We start from the raw sequence: 13,739 nt of genomic DNA on the forward strand, positions 1-13,739 counted from the left end.
CGGCTATTTGGCCATTGAATCGCTCAGTATGAGTCTCCATATTCTCTTCCCTCAAATGTTTCCAGGTGCCATGTTATTGCTGTATTTAGAATCACCCCTGTAGTTCAGACTGCGGGGGTAATGCACGCTTAATTACCCCGCAGATGTGCGGGAGTAATACAAGCTTAATTACCCCGCAGAGGCAAGTACTACGGAGCTAACGGGGTGTGCAGGCAAAGGGGAACTGGGCAGCTCTATCAGGGGCACCCCATCATTTCTCATTCACCCCGCCTCCCCCATCTCCCTTGTTCGCGTCTGGAGAATGTCCACTACAGGGGATAGATGGATATACATGTGTGTGTGTGTGTGTGTGTGTGTGCGCATGTGTGTCCGTATGTGTGTGTGGTGTATGTGTGCACGCTTGTCTGTGTGTGTGCGTGTGTGATGTGTGTGTGTGTGAGCGATCGACTGTGTGATTAAATAACGTAGCATGGGGAGAGGATGTGGCCTAGCGGCTAGGGCGGTCGACCTAAAATCTGGGGAACCAAGTTCGAGTCTCAGCAGTGATGCGCAACATCCTGTGATTCTGGCCAAATCACTTAGTCTGTCCTTGCCTAACAAAAATGAATGTGTTATTGTGTAACAACTGGTGCTCGTGTAAAGAGCTCTGATACCCGATACATTCGGGTCAAGTTCGCGCTATATAAAGGTCAGTAATAAAACAAACATTGACATAGCCAATAGGTCTCGCTTTTGGTACCATATAAGTATTTAGTTTTGCAGCACAATATCCTTGGTGCAACAACATCAGCTGTTGCATGGCTAAACCTTGTACCTTATTAGTGTTTAGCCATGCAACAGTTGATGTTGTTGCACCAAGGATATTGTGCTGGATAACTAAACCCTTAATGTCCCAAAGGTGAGACCTATTGGCTATGCCAATGCTTGTTTAGCAATGTTGTGCAGCATGGATAAAGAGGAACCCCCCATTAAAAAAAAAAAAGATGCTATTATGCAGTCGCAGCAGCTGTGTCATTTTGTAGGTAAAAGCACAACACATAAACGCACCTACAGCGTGCGTGTGAAGTTTTCTTTTTTTTATTTTTTATTTACTGATCCAAGTTGTACTGGTAAATAAAGAAAAATAAAGCAGTGGCAAAGATTTTTTTTTTTAAGGCGGGTGGAGGCAAATAACGAAAGCAGGGCTGGTGCGGGAAAGATTACAGAGGATGGAATATGCGTGTGTGTGCGTGCGGGAGAGCGTGCATGTGTGCCTGTGTGTGTGAGAGAAAGAGAGCGTGCATGTGTGCGTGCCTGTGTGTGAGAGAGAGAGAGCGTGCATGCATGTGTGTGTGAGAGAGGGAGAGAGAGAGCTTGTGTGCGTCAAAGAGAATTGTAGGGGGAGCGGGTATATCCAATCAATGAGAGGAGTGGCGCCCCGCGGCACCGGTTCTCTGTGCAATCTTTTCGTGTTTTTAGGTATTTCAAATGCTGTGTTTTTTGGACCTCTGTAATATACACACATGCGTGGGTGTGTGTGAGAGAGAGTGCATGTGTTCGTGTGTGTGAGTGAGAGAGAGAGCGTGAATGTGTGCGCACGTGTGTGAGAGGGGGAGAGAGAAAGAGGGCAGAGAGCCTGCATGTGCGAGTATGCGTGTGTGTGTGAGTGCGAGAGAGTGTGCATGTGTGCCTGTGTGTGTGTGAGAGAGAGAGAGAGAGAGAGCGTGTGTGAGATAGGGAGAGAGAGAGAGTGTGCATGCATGTGTGAGAGAGGGAGAGGGAGAGCTTGTGTGCGTGAAAGAGAGAGAGAGTTGATGTTGCATGGCAGAGCATGTTGGAGATCCCACAGCAACCCTCGAACCCCTGTAGGCATGTGTTTAGTGGAAAACATGAATATGACTCCAACTCGAGGTTTGTAGGCGTGTGAAGGGCACCCTGCCATCCCAGAACAGTAGACCTGGTGTTAACTCTGCAAAATACAAACACAATTAATACAATGCACACATTGAAGCACGGAGGTTTCGAATAGGATGAAGGTCTACATTGGTTTTGATTAGATGAATCGGGTGGCTCTGTATCATAGGTTATTAGACTTGGATTCCTCTACTGGCTTGATGTTTTGAACTTTTATGAAGCTGTCTTGTTACGCATGATTTAATTACGAGATGTAAATATGCACACTAGGTAATTACAATCTTAACTTTAGTAATATTAAACTTTTTAGCACATTGAGGGTTGTCATGGCTTGACAAAGGGATTGGTTTCCGAGAAGAATCCGATCTGCAGATAGTTATTATAAAATGTTTATTATAGCATGATATCACTGAATTAAACAACCGGTACCTGCAAGCCTTTAAATACAGGAGATGCCGTTGCTATTTAAGGCCACGGGGTGGCAGTGGTAGTCTTTCGAGTGGCGCGTGAAAGTGATCGCGATCAAGCTCGCGGCGAGCAATGTGCTTAATGAGCATGAGGAATGCCATATGGCGCCTCTGCTCAAGCGGGCGCCGGCGCACATGCACTGCAAGCAATTCTAACTGCATGCTACAGGTCATGTCTCGGCAGAACTTGCTCTTGTACAAGAAGTCTTGAGTATTCTGGGAAACACGCCTCAACGTCATTGTGAGAAGTTGGCCTGGCATATGCTGGTCACTAGTTATAGTGGCCACCTTGCACCAGTCCAATTCGACTCTTGGTAGATAGGTTTAAAGACAACCTTTTAAAGAAAGCTATCCTAGTGGTAGCTGTGGAGAGCAGCCTTCAGGCTAAGTCTCTGAGGAATGTAAAGCAGCTTGTTTTACCTTATAATCTCTTGAATTACCAAATGAAAAGACACCACACAGGTATCTATATCAAATATATATGTATTTATTTCTAAATATACTCTACTAATCTCTTTATGAGATTAGAGCCAGGTAAACATTCAAAAGATCAACAGTTCTCAATAAATTAAGCACAAATATGGCTGTAGCCCAAGGGGCGTACCAGACCATATACTAAAATAGTGGTTTAACAAACTCGACTTGCAAAAGTAAGAGGCCTGGGGCCTTGGGAATTGCTGGGGCTTCACTTCTGCAGTGTTAGCAGGTAAGTAATCAGCCCACAGGAGACGCGTGCAGTGTCTAAACACACACGCGCGTTTCAATGGCAAATGTCGTGGTTTGTATTTTACAGTTCTAGGGCACTTCGGAATGGACAACAAGCAAACAACTTATAGGGTAAGTACTTCGAGAGCCAATGCACACTTGGGCACCGTAATGCAAGAGTTACCTCACCCAGGGAAGCCGGGTGCATACGTGTCCTTTGGTGTCGGGTTGCGATGCTGTTTTCAATGGAGATCGCTGAAGACTTGCTGCTTGCGTCGTCGAGAGAAGTGTCCGCTGGAATCCGAAGATGGATTGGAGTTGCAGAAGACCTAGAAATTGAGGGCACAGAGTTCAAAGTCACATGCCAGTGACCGGTGGCCAGCAAGATGGATGACCACAGCTGTCGCGTCTCTTCAGGTCGCTGATGTCGTTTTGTCTCTTCGCTCACGAGGACCAGGAGGGATCGAGGAAGACCAGCAGCTGGATTCGGAGGGTCCCACGACGTCTGCAGCTGTTGACGGTGTCGGCACTCGGTTTGGAGCCAACAAGCCTTGGCAACTGCAAGTCTCGTGTGGATGGAAGATTGTCGATGGAGCAGACCAGCAAGGTCTGATGGACTTACCCAGCGAGGGTAAGTGAGGGCAGGCCCAGAGCAACCAGGCGAGCCCTTGAAGGTGATGTGGAAGTCTTCTGGAGAGTCGCTAGCCAACGGGCAAGCAACCGCGAAGACGCCTTTGCAGGAAAAGTTCACCAACAGCCCACGGTCACTCGGGACGAGGTAGGCCGCTGATCTTCGGTACTAGACCTGCTCAGGACTTGGACAACAAGTGGTCCAAAGCACCACTTCGTTGGACGTAGTTTAGGGCTTGCACTCGAAACCAGTGCACGGTTCCCTGGTATTGCTGTTCCTCGTCACTCGTGGGGTCCAGATGCCACAGCTTCGCTGGGGACTCAAAATGGCCGTCGAGAGGTCAGGAAATCCGCTTCAGGGGACGCAGGGACTTCGGGCTCCGGCGGGAGCGGTAAAGTTTGCAACCGTAGTTCAGTAGTTTTGGTGCCTGCCAAGCAGGGGAGCCACTCCTTGACTCCAAGGGAGATCCTTCGGTCTTCTAGAGATAGTAGAAAGTTGAAGGGCCAGGATTCTTCTTCGTAGAGCGTCGTCCAGGTGTAATCTAAATTGCATTGGCAATGTGTGGTATCTTATAGTGAAAAGATGGGAGGGACTAGCTCTATGACCACTCCTCTAGGAGGGTCAGGGTAGTGGGTGGTTACACCCACTTCCCTTTGTCCAGTTTCGTGCCAGAGCAGGGGCAGGTAGCCCCTGAACCGGTTTGAGCTGGCATATGCACAGAGGAGCCTACTGCTCCCCCAGTGAAGGACTTCAAAGCACTCTAAGAGTGCACCCACCCAGCTCCAATACACTAAATCCTGTCTGGGAGGTGGTGACACCTCCCTGTGACAGGAAACCCTTTGTTGAGCTCCCTCCACTGCGAGTTTCGGTCAGTAGCAGGAGGGCAGCCCGGTGTCTGTGCTGGTGGCATCCATTTTGTGATGCCAGGGCTCTAGATGATTTCTACCGTGTAGTACAGTGTGTACATGTCGTCCCCTCTAGAAGGGTGGGATCCTACTCCCACACCAGTTACTGGTGTGGGGGTAGGATTCCAAGTTGTTTGACACCAAACACGACATGTTTTGATGCAGTCATTCCAAAGTTAGCATTTACCGCGAGGTTATAATGCACTTAAGAGTATATGGTTTAACCGCATCCACAAACAGCAGCAGAGAATAGACTCTGCCAGCTGCAGAGGGGTCCTGCTCAGGCAGAAGCACCCCCTCACATAGTAAACCATGCACCCTGCCCTTGGGATTGATAGGGCCTACCATAGGGGTGACTGATAGGTTTATATGTGTGTGTATGGTGAGATATAGGAACCTATACCTCAGTGAGGAGTGCTAACACTACCTCACACAGGCTGCAGTAGCAGGCCTGTGGTGTCAGATTGTGAGTGCTTCCCAGGGGTGGCATAATACATGCTGCAGCCCCTGGTAGGCCTGTGAAGTACCAATGCCCTAGGTACCTAAGGTACCATATACTAGGGGCTCATAATGTACCACAGTATCCAATCACTAGTGCATCTAATATGCACACCAAGTTGTTTAGAGAGATCAGTTAGACTGGGGCCCTGATTAGCAGGGACCCAGCCAGACTATAGCCAGAAACCAGAGTATACATCAGAAAAAAAGTGGGGGCAACACAAGTGCAGATCCTACTCTCCTACAGTCATCTACTGTTTTCTAATAGTATGTTTGCACAGTACTCGTTATTTCTTATCTTGAACTTGTTTGCTTAGAAACCTTGTATATTAAAACTAAATGTTCACTTAAAAACATGAGTAGCAGGATACATTATTTGATATGGAATGACCACTAATTCCCGAAAACTGATGTGACAATGAGATGTCAATATTTACTTAAAATATCCACTGAACCACTTATTGTGGTATAATTACTGAAAACCCTGTCTTATTTTGAATGCATCTAAAGAAACATCTGTGTGGCAAGCACATATTTATCTTAGGCCTTGTTCAAATTACAAGACTTGAGTATGTGCACTTTCGTCAAGCTTCTTCAACAATCAGTTTTGAACATATGCTTTCATGCTATACCAAATAAGAAAAAAGTAGCATCATCATCAGCTGTGCCAAGAATCACACACACCTTGTGTTAAATCAACACGTACCACATTCGTGCAAGCTATTGGAAAGAAGAGGTCCCTTGCAGGACTTGGGAATTGTGGGGGGGGGGGGGGGGGTGAGTCAGTGTGCATCCCGCCTAGAGTTCACCATAGCAAGGTTGGTGCACGGAGGCTTCTTTTGTGACAGTGTGAGTCCCATCACATAAGAAAACTGGAAGCTATGCAAAACACAGAAAACGCAATTCTTGCGCAGTACTTGCACCCACAGACTTTCCGTTTAGTACTTTATTTTAACAGGTGTCACTTTTTTTAAACAAACCAAATAGAACTCATTGGGTAACCTGAAACCCGGCTTAGCGAGCTCTGCTAAGATTTGAACGTGGCCTGTGCTCACTGGGTGGCACACAGATCTGCGTGACAGATGCTTTACTGGCAGAGCTATCTTTACGTTTGCTTTTAGATGCAATCGCACACGTCACCACGGGCAAAGGCAGTGCATGAGGCTATTAGGAGCTACATCATCATCACGTATGTAATAAGCGCCTCAATTTACAAGACAGTTGTTGCCCCAACAGTAGGAAAAAATACGAACACAACCAGCATGTAAACCACAGTAAAGAGTCGCCTGCGGCCTCCACGAGTTGTAACTGGACGCCACCAAAGAACTAGAAGGCTTTAATTAGCAAAACAGCTCCCCGGAATTGCGAGACACAAACGTCGCGACCTGCTTTGCTCGGGACTGCCCTTCCAAGCCTGTCACCCTCTGCAGTGGAGAGCGTGGGGACTGCAGCAAGAGCTCCCACCTTCCATGCCATGGTAGCGGACGAGAGATCAGTCAACAGCCATTGCGCGTCTGCACCCCTAACAAGCATTGAAAGCGTGCGTCATCGCGATCACTCTGAAAGCGAAAGTGATCGCGATGACGCACGAGTTTTCAAAGTGCTGCTGAAGGCTAGTGCACGGTCGCGTGAACGCAAGTGCTAGGCCAGCCAGCAGCACTTTGAAAGCTCACACACAAAATGTCTCTTTGAGCCAGCGCATGCGCTGGGCTAAGCGAGACCTAAAAATAGCGTAGCATGCAATGATAAAGCAATATATCATAGTCTTTTAGAGCTCAAGATGGCATAACATAGGACAGCGTAACATGACATGCTATGGCATGACAAAACAGCCCAGTATATTATAGCACGGCCTACCCTGGCATAACAAAACAAAGCAGGGGATATGTCACATGACAATGAATAGCATAATATAGATAACAGACATTACAGCATAACATACAGTAGTATAGCATGACACGAAATGGCATAGTATTACATAAAAAAACATAGTATATTATCACGAAGCATAGCATAAGCATAACACAGCTTTACATAGCGTAGTTGCCTCTCATTGACTCCCAGGAAGCACTCTGATGCAGGATGACGAGATAAAAGCACTATACAAAACCCCCAAATGAAGCACAGAGAATGAATGAACTACCATTTGTAGTGTGACAGTTGCTGCCAAGAAGGCGTCCAGGCGCTAGCCAGCATGGCCAACCATTGCGAGAACTAAGCTTCCCTAAAAAGAAGGTCTTCAGACCTTTCTTAAAGAGGGCTTCTGGTTTAATCTCTCTCTGTTCTTTCAGCAGATCGTTCCACAACATGGCTGCCAGAAGAGTGACTGGGCAGGCAGCCCTCCTGCCAGGGCCTGCTTCAGCGCTGGTGGCGCCCGGTGGGACTAGGCTTGTCGACACCCCCCAAAGACCTCTCCATGAGTTCCCTCACTACCACCTTTCAACAGTGACCCTCACATATCTCCATAACCACTCTCTCAAATGCTTTTCTTTTGGTTTATAGCGCTACTCACAGCTGTATAGGGTGTCAGAGCACTTTTCATAACACACAAGTTACACAGAGAATGAATCGCACATGTGTAAATCAGTGTATAGGAAATGTTACATCAAAAAGGAGACTAAGGTGCAGGAGTCACATGTCATCCATACTAGTAGGCAGTATAGTTCAACCGTGCTTAATCTGGAGAAGCACAAACTCAGAATTTAAAACGTACCACCATGGTTGGGGGTTTCTCTTTAATAATAAGAATTGATTTCTACCCAGATAAAACCCTTTTTGCAAAATTAAGTTAATGAAAGACGGGGTGAAAATCATAATGCTCTAAGGTATACCCTGCAGTTGCCATGAAGCGTGTTGATGACAGTTAATAGCTCACTGTTCTATATTAGGATTTCATTTATAAATTGCAAGTAAGAAAATAATCTCTCAAACAAAAGCAGCAACCCACTGATCTATTTAGAATATACGCACTTCTGTGATCAGCATGGAACACGTGCTTTGCAGCAGGCATATTAACCCTCTGTGCTACTTTATGATGAGTCAAAACTTCCACTAGACAAAACTTGATCTCTTTCCAGCAGGTCCATTAATCACCATTGTAGTCTTGACATTTTTATTGTTGTCTGAAAACTGCTGGAGGCAAGGAATGCTGCAACAGGTGCTTTTAAATACAAAATATATTTGACAACACAGCACCCTCTGAAGTCATCGTCCAGTGTGGTGACACCCATCGCTCCGCCCTACAGCCGGCCCTGCTCCTAGCCTTTCAAACTTTGGGAATGCAGAGGGATCACTGGTTTATAGAACAAATTTCCCTGACGGGGCCAAGAGACGCAGTACAGAAAGTCACCTTTCTGCACTGCGCAACAGGGAAAGGGTAGGAATGTGGTAGATTTAAGGCAATACAGTGCATTCCTATCTTTTCCCCTGCACCGGCGCCCTTTTTTTACTGCCTAGAGCCAATGCAGGCCACCCCTGGACAATGGTGCAAAGGCGCCTGCATTGTAAGGATTGTTTTTTGCAGAAAGGGTCACCTTCCTGTGCGAAAACAATCCCCTGAGGCTTTTACCTCTTTCTATGTGTGCCACAGAATGTAGCCCAGGAAAAAAGGAGGAGAAATAAAAGATATTTCTCCTTGTTACGCCTCACCTGGGGAGGTGAAGGTTTTTGATGCAATCCCAGGTCTACCACTTCTGGTAAATCTGGGAATGTGTCAAAATCCATGGATGTTACATGGGAACAATCACATAACACCCATGGAAATGCCTCACTGGCACAGAGTAATCTTTACTCGAGATTTAAGAAGTCATTTAGGACCATGCAAGGTTGCCTTACGTGGCTTCATAAATCTAATTTTTAATTTGTGTCACTCTTGCGCCACGTTGTGTGATGCAATAGTGACACAAAGGTGCTCGTAAATATTCCCCTAGGTCTGCTACAGGGGTTTCGTTTTCTAGGCCTTTACTCCCTAGTAAGCGCCCCACCCTTAAACCTCCCTAGCAGGGATCTGAATGTTGCCCTCCCGCTCCACCCACCAAGTTATGTTATGTTAATTGGTTTGTAGAGTGCGCAAAACCAATCGGCGTCTTGGTGCTAGTGTCAGATAAATGTCACATGTAAGGCAGAGTGATAGATCTAATTAACCCAATGAACCGAAGAGCCAGGTTTTTAATTGCTTCCTAAGCTTTAGACGATTAGGCTGTGCTCTAAGATGGTCGGGCATTAAGTTCCACCAATTAGCTGTAACAAGGGAGAACCTTCTTCCTCCCCAGTGAACCTTTTGATTCTCTGAGTCACAATTAGTCTAGCTACACTAGACTGCAAGGTAGGTGAAGGTAGATACCATTTGAAGATCTCTTGAAAGGAGAGTGGTCCAGTCTGATGTAGAGCTTTATGAGCTTTATGAGCCCAGTGTAAGGCTTTGAGTTTAATTCGACCCCTGATTGGTAGCCAAAGCAGACCTCTGATGGTTTAAGAAACAGAGCAGAATTGGGAAGGTTCAACAGCACCCAGACAGCCGTGTTTTGAAGCGTCTTCAGTTTGCGCAGCAGGCAATTTTGGGAGCCAACATATAAGACGTTACAGTAATCCAATTTAGAGATTACTATTGCTATGATGACAGTTTTTCTCACTTCCATTTGGAGGAAGGGGAGAACTTTTTATAATATCCTCAAAGAGAGAAAACAGGAGGATGTTACCCAATTGGTGTTGTCTATGAATACAGGCTTATTGTCAAAGATGAACCCTAGTTTCTGGCTTTCTGAACTGGTAGTGGATGGGGTCCCAAATTAGGGGGCCACCAGGTGGAATTCCAATAAGAAGTGTTGTTGCCAAACAGCAACACCTCCGTTTTCTCATAGTTTAATAATAAGCAGTTTGAATGCATCCAATGTGCAATTCTACTCATACAGATATTAAACTGGTTGTCGACTTTGTCAGGCTCCGAAGAGACCGACACAACTATTTGGGTTTCGCCGGCATATGAAAATACAGAAAAGCCACATGATCGAATGAGTTTACTCAAGGGAGTAATGTAAATATTAACAAGCATTGGCGTAGCCAATAGGTCTCACCTTTGGGACATTATAAGTGTTTAGCCATGCAACAGTTGATGTTGCACCAAGGATATTGTGCTGCATAATTAAATACTTATAGGGTCCAAAACTCGAGACCTATTGGCTATGCCAATGCTTGTTTACTCTTGATGATCGTGGATTCTCCCTGTGGGCTGTCAGATGCTTTGAATGCCTAGCAAACACGAAAGCATGGCTTTCACAGTGCCAACCGCCTAGTGCACTTTGAAGTGGGCAAGATTTTTTCACCATGGTCTATCATCTGTTGGACTTTATGGACCTCTGGTGACCAGCAATTTCTTCCATTGTTGGTTGTAAATCTCCCTCACGCTGGCACCTTCATCAGAAGTTGCAATTTGAGTGTTTGCCAATAGTATTTGCGTAGAGCAGAGTTCAAAGTTCCTAATGCCTAGTGTTCTTTAGTACTCTGGGTGCGAACACTTTCTCACCTTTGGCTGTCAACTGTTTTAAGTGTTGTTTGATTCCAGGCCTCCATGGCCCTCCAGTCACGGGCACCTACTACCCATGTCAGCAGTATACGATCTGACTCCGGACACTTTACCAGAGTGCTCCATGCAGGTAGTGTTTGCAAATACACAAATTGCAGTATTTCAATACAAAAAGCTTTATATATATCTAGAGACCACCAACAGAGTAACCATGGGCTGCTATGCTAGAGGCAAAAGGAGGTAAGGTTAATTCAGCAGGGCTTCAGGTTACAGGAGATTCAAAAAATAATGTCATTAATGTCCATTTTCTAACTGTATTCTGCGCATCATACATTTTCAATTTATCCATCAGGTATATTATACCCCTTACCTAAATATGGGCTACGTACAGATGACCGTTGTCATAGGTGTAAAGCGCCTGGCGCGGATTTTCTACATATGGCCTGGGTGTGCTCACACCTTCAACAATATTGGTCGGATGTCACTAATATCCTCACTAATATGTTGGCAGAGAAGATCCCTAATGCTCCGACAGTTAGTTTACTGGGAATCTACAAAATTAAACAAATTAGAAGACGTAAATTCCTGGCTGTAGCATTGTTGCTAGTAAAAAGACGCGTAGCAGTGTGCTGGAGCGGGAGACGTACGCCGAGGAGTAGGGACTGGATCACAGATATGTCCTATTGCAAAGAGCAGCTAAACACATATGCAGAAGAGATACCGGAGGCGTCTAGATCAAAAGAGTTCTGGGACCTGTTAGTACAATATCTCTCATCTCAACAAACGGTGATTTGAACATTAATATGATCTGCCTCTAGGAGCCCAAGCCCAAATCTACATGCCCTCCATATGTGTATATAAAACAAACCGTGGACTCGAGATGCTACTTGCTGTTGGACTTTTTAAATTTGCTTATACTTATTTAACTGTATATGTACACGGTAAACCACACTCTGTAATACGTATTCTGGCGAATTATTGTAAACGATACTGAAGAGGATTGTGTAATGTTCATGCTTATTGTATAATATGCCTGGCCGAAAAAAAAATGATGACCATTTTGTTTGTGGGTTATTAAAGTAGCCAATAGGGCTACAGTACGCTGCGTTGCTTTGTCTGAATGACTATCTGTTGTTATAAAAAAAAATCTGGTAAGAAGTGGTAAAAGGCAGAGTGGTGTGATAGTTTTGCTTTCCTCATTTCTAGATTCGAATTGCAGCATTAAATGCCACCTCCACAGCAGGGGATGAGCACGAGGACACCTTCAAAAGCCACAAAACGCAAACAAAGGAGGCCCAGGTAAGTCCAATCAAAATCGCGACCGTGGGCTGACACTCAGAGTTGTTGAACGTAAAATAGCAGTGGCTCAACAACTTAAAGAAAACCTGATTTCACGAATTGTAGTTTAAAACGTTCATGCACAGCACTCAACTCCAAAATATTAGCTGTTTTGTGTTCAGCTATCTTTAAGGTTTAGCTTTAGCTAAGACATTTAGTTTCCCCTAAAAAAATCCTTAAAAAATATATATATAGATGCATACACACCTACAGGGACCTTCAATCAGCCCTCTTCATCCATTAGGCGTTTGTGATGTGATTCACATTTGGTTTCCACCCACCATACATACAGCATGTGCTAGTGGGTCAGCCCCCTTTAGCCACTGGTTTCTTTCCGTGTCTGTGATGGCACACAGAGGCAGCTATTTTGGATTGCTGTAGGTAATAAAGGATTTTTTTTTTTTTTTTTTAATTTGTTTTTATTTTTTATTAACAGCAGTACAAAACAACAGTTGAGTATGCAGTTTTCCACAATATAGAACAGTACAGTAGCAACTAGTCGAGACAATCCCTCAGGAAGCATTTCCCCAGGACTATACATCTTTAATATCCACCTCCCCGCGCACGCACCTAGTAATAAACGTTTTAAAGATACATTTCTAAAGAAAGCGAGTATGATCAATGCCAGTAGATCTAACGCTAATGTTAGAACTATTTGCTTTGCCATTGCTTGTTTACTGTTTACTGTGTGGTCTAATGGTGGCAGCTGGGGTTCATGGTGTTTTCCGTGGGTGACAGTAATGGCGGGGCATGCATGATAGCAATTGTATCTGTTGTTCAGAGAATGACTAAGAGGGGCTTCTTTCACCGCAGGAAGCTGAAGCATTTGCTCTCTACCATAAAGCCTTAGACCTTCAGAAACATGACTGCTTTGAGGAGTCCTCCCGTGCCTACCACGAGTTGCTGGATACTCGCCTGCTGCAGGAGGTAAGTGATTGACAAACGCTTAGTCCTCCCTCACTACACACGGACCACCCCATATTAAAGGATCCAAATACATAGCTTCTGTTTAAATTGGACGTAAACGTAACATTCAAAACTCATTCTCTAGAAATATGTAGACTTTCTTTGCATGCTTTGAGTTATGTGTGAATTTAGAACAAAGAACTGTAAGAGAAACTTAAAAGAGCACTCAGGAGCTGCTCCATGATTTCATTTTAGGAATAGTACTTCTAGGAGGAGATTAGGTAGAGAACCCACAAATAGTGGTGCGATTCAAAAATACATGGATCAGGGAGAGTAGGGAAATAGTGTGAAATCCACGCCAGTACAGCAGAAAAGTAAAGTCTGTGTTCGCAGAGTATGTAAGTAAGTGGCCAGAATTTTAGGGCCTCATTTATATGTTGTTGGTAGATATACTCTGTTGGAACAGCGACGGAGTATACATACCGCCAACATAATGGTCCGTTTGCCCGATTTCGATGTGGGCGGTCTATAGGTTTCGCTGCGGCAGTGACTACTCTGTCACCGCCATAGCCAGGCAGAGTAAGGGCTGTTGGAGGATTGGCTATATGTCCACATACCCATTCGGGATGGGTGGACATAAAGCATTTTTTTTACTGTCCAACACCACCAGGCAAACCACCATGGGAGAGGACTCCCATGGTGAGGGAGGCATTCATTCTTTCATTTTCAAAAAGAAAATCCAGTTTCAGAATTTTCTTTTTGAAAATAAAAATAATAAAACCGTTTGGTGCAGGGCTGTCTCATGTTGATGCAGCCCTGTACCAAACAGCAAAATGCATTGGCAGGAACCCCAGTGATGGCAGTTCATGCCAATG

At 45.1% G+C, this 13,739-nt stretch overlaps 1 protein-coding gene across 8 annotated transcripts in view; it reads left to right on the forward strand.

Moving 5' to 3' along the window:
• Positions 1-13,739, forward strand: part of CABIN1 (calcineurin binding protein 1) — a 1,566,474-nt gene that overhangs the window by 40,913 nt on the left and 1,511,822 nt on the right. For all 8 annotated transcript variants that reach the window (XM_085634628.1, XM_085634623.1, XM_085634621.1 and 5 more), the window contains 2 exons: positions 11,827-11,919; positions 12,772-12,885. In XM_085634628.1, coding sequence (XP_085490754.1) covers positions 11,827-11,919; positions 12,772-12,885 — 207 coding nt within the window. The remainder of the gene's footprint in view (positions 1-11,826; positions 11,920-12,771; positions 12,886-13,739) is intronic.

This window comes from Triturus cristatus, chromosome 11, assembly GCF_964204655.1.
Source record: "Triturus cristatus chromosome 11, aTriCri1.1, whole genome shotgun sequence".
NCBI lineage: Eukaryota > Metazoa > Chordata > Amphibia > Caudata > Salamandridae > Triturus > Triturus cristatus.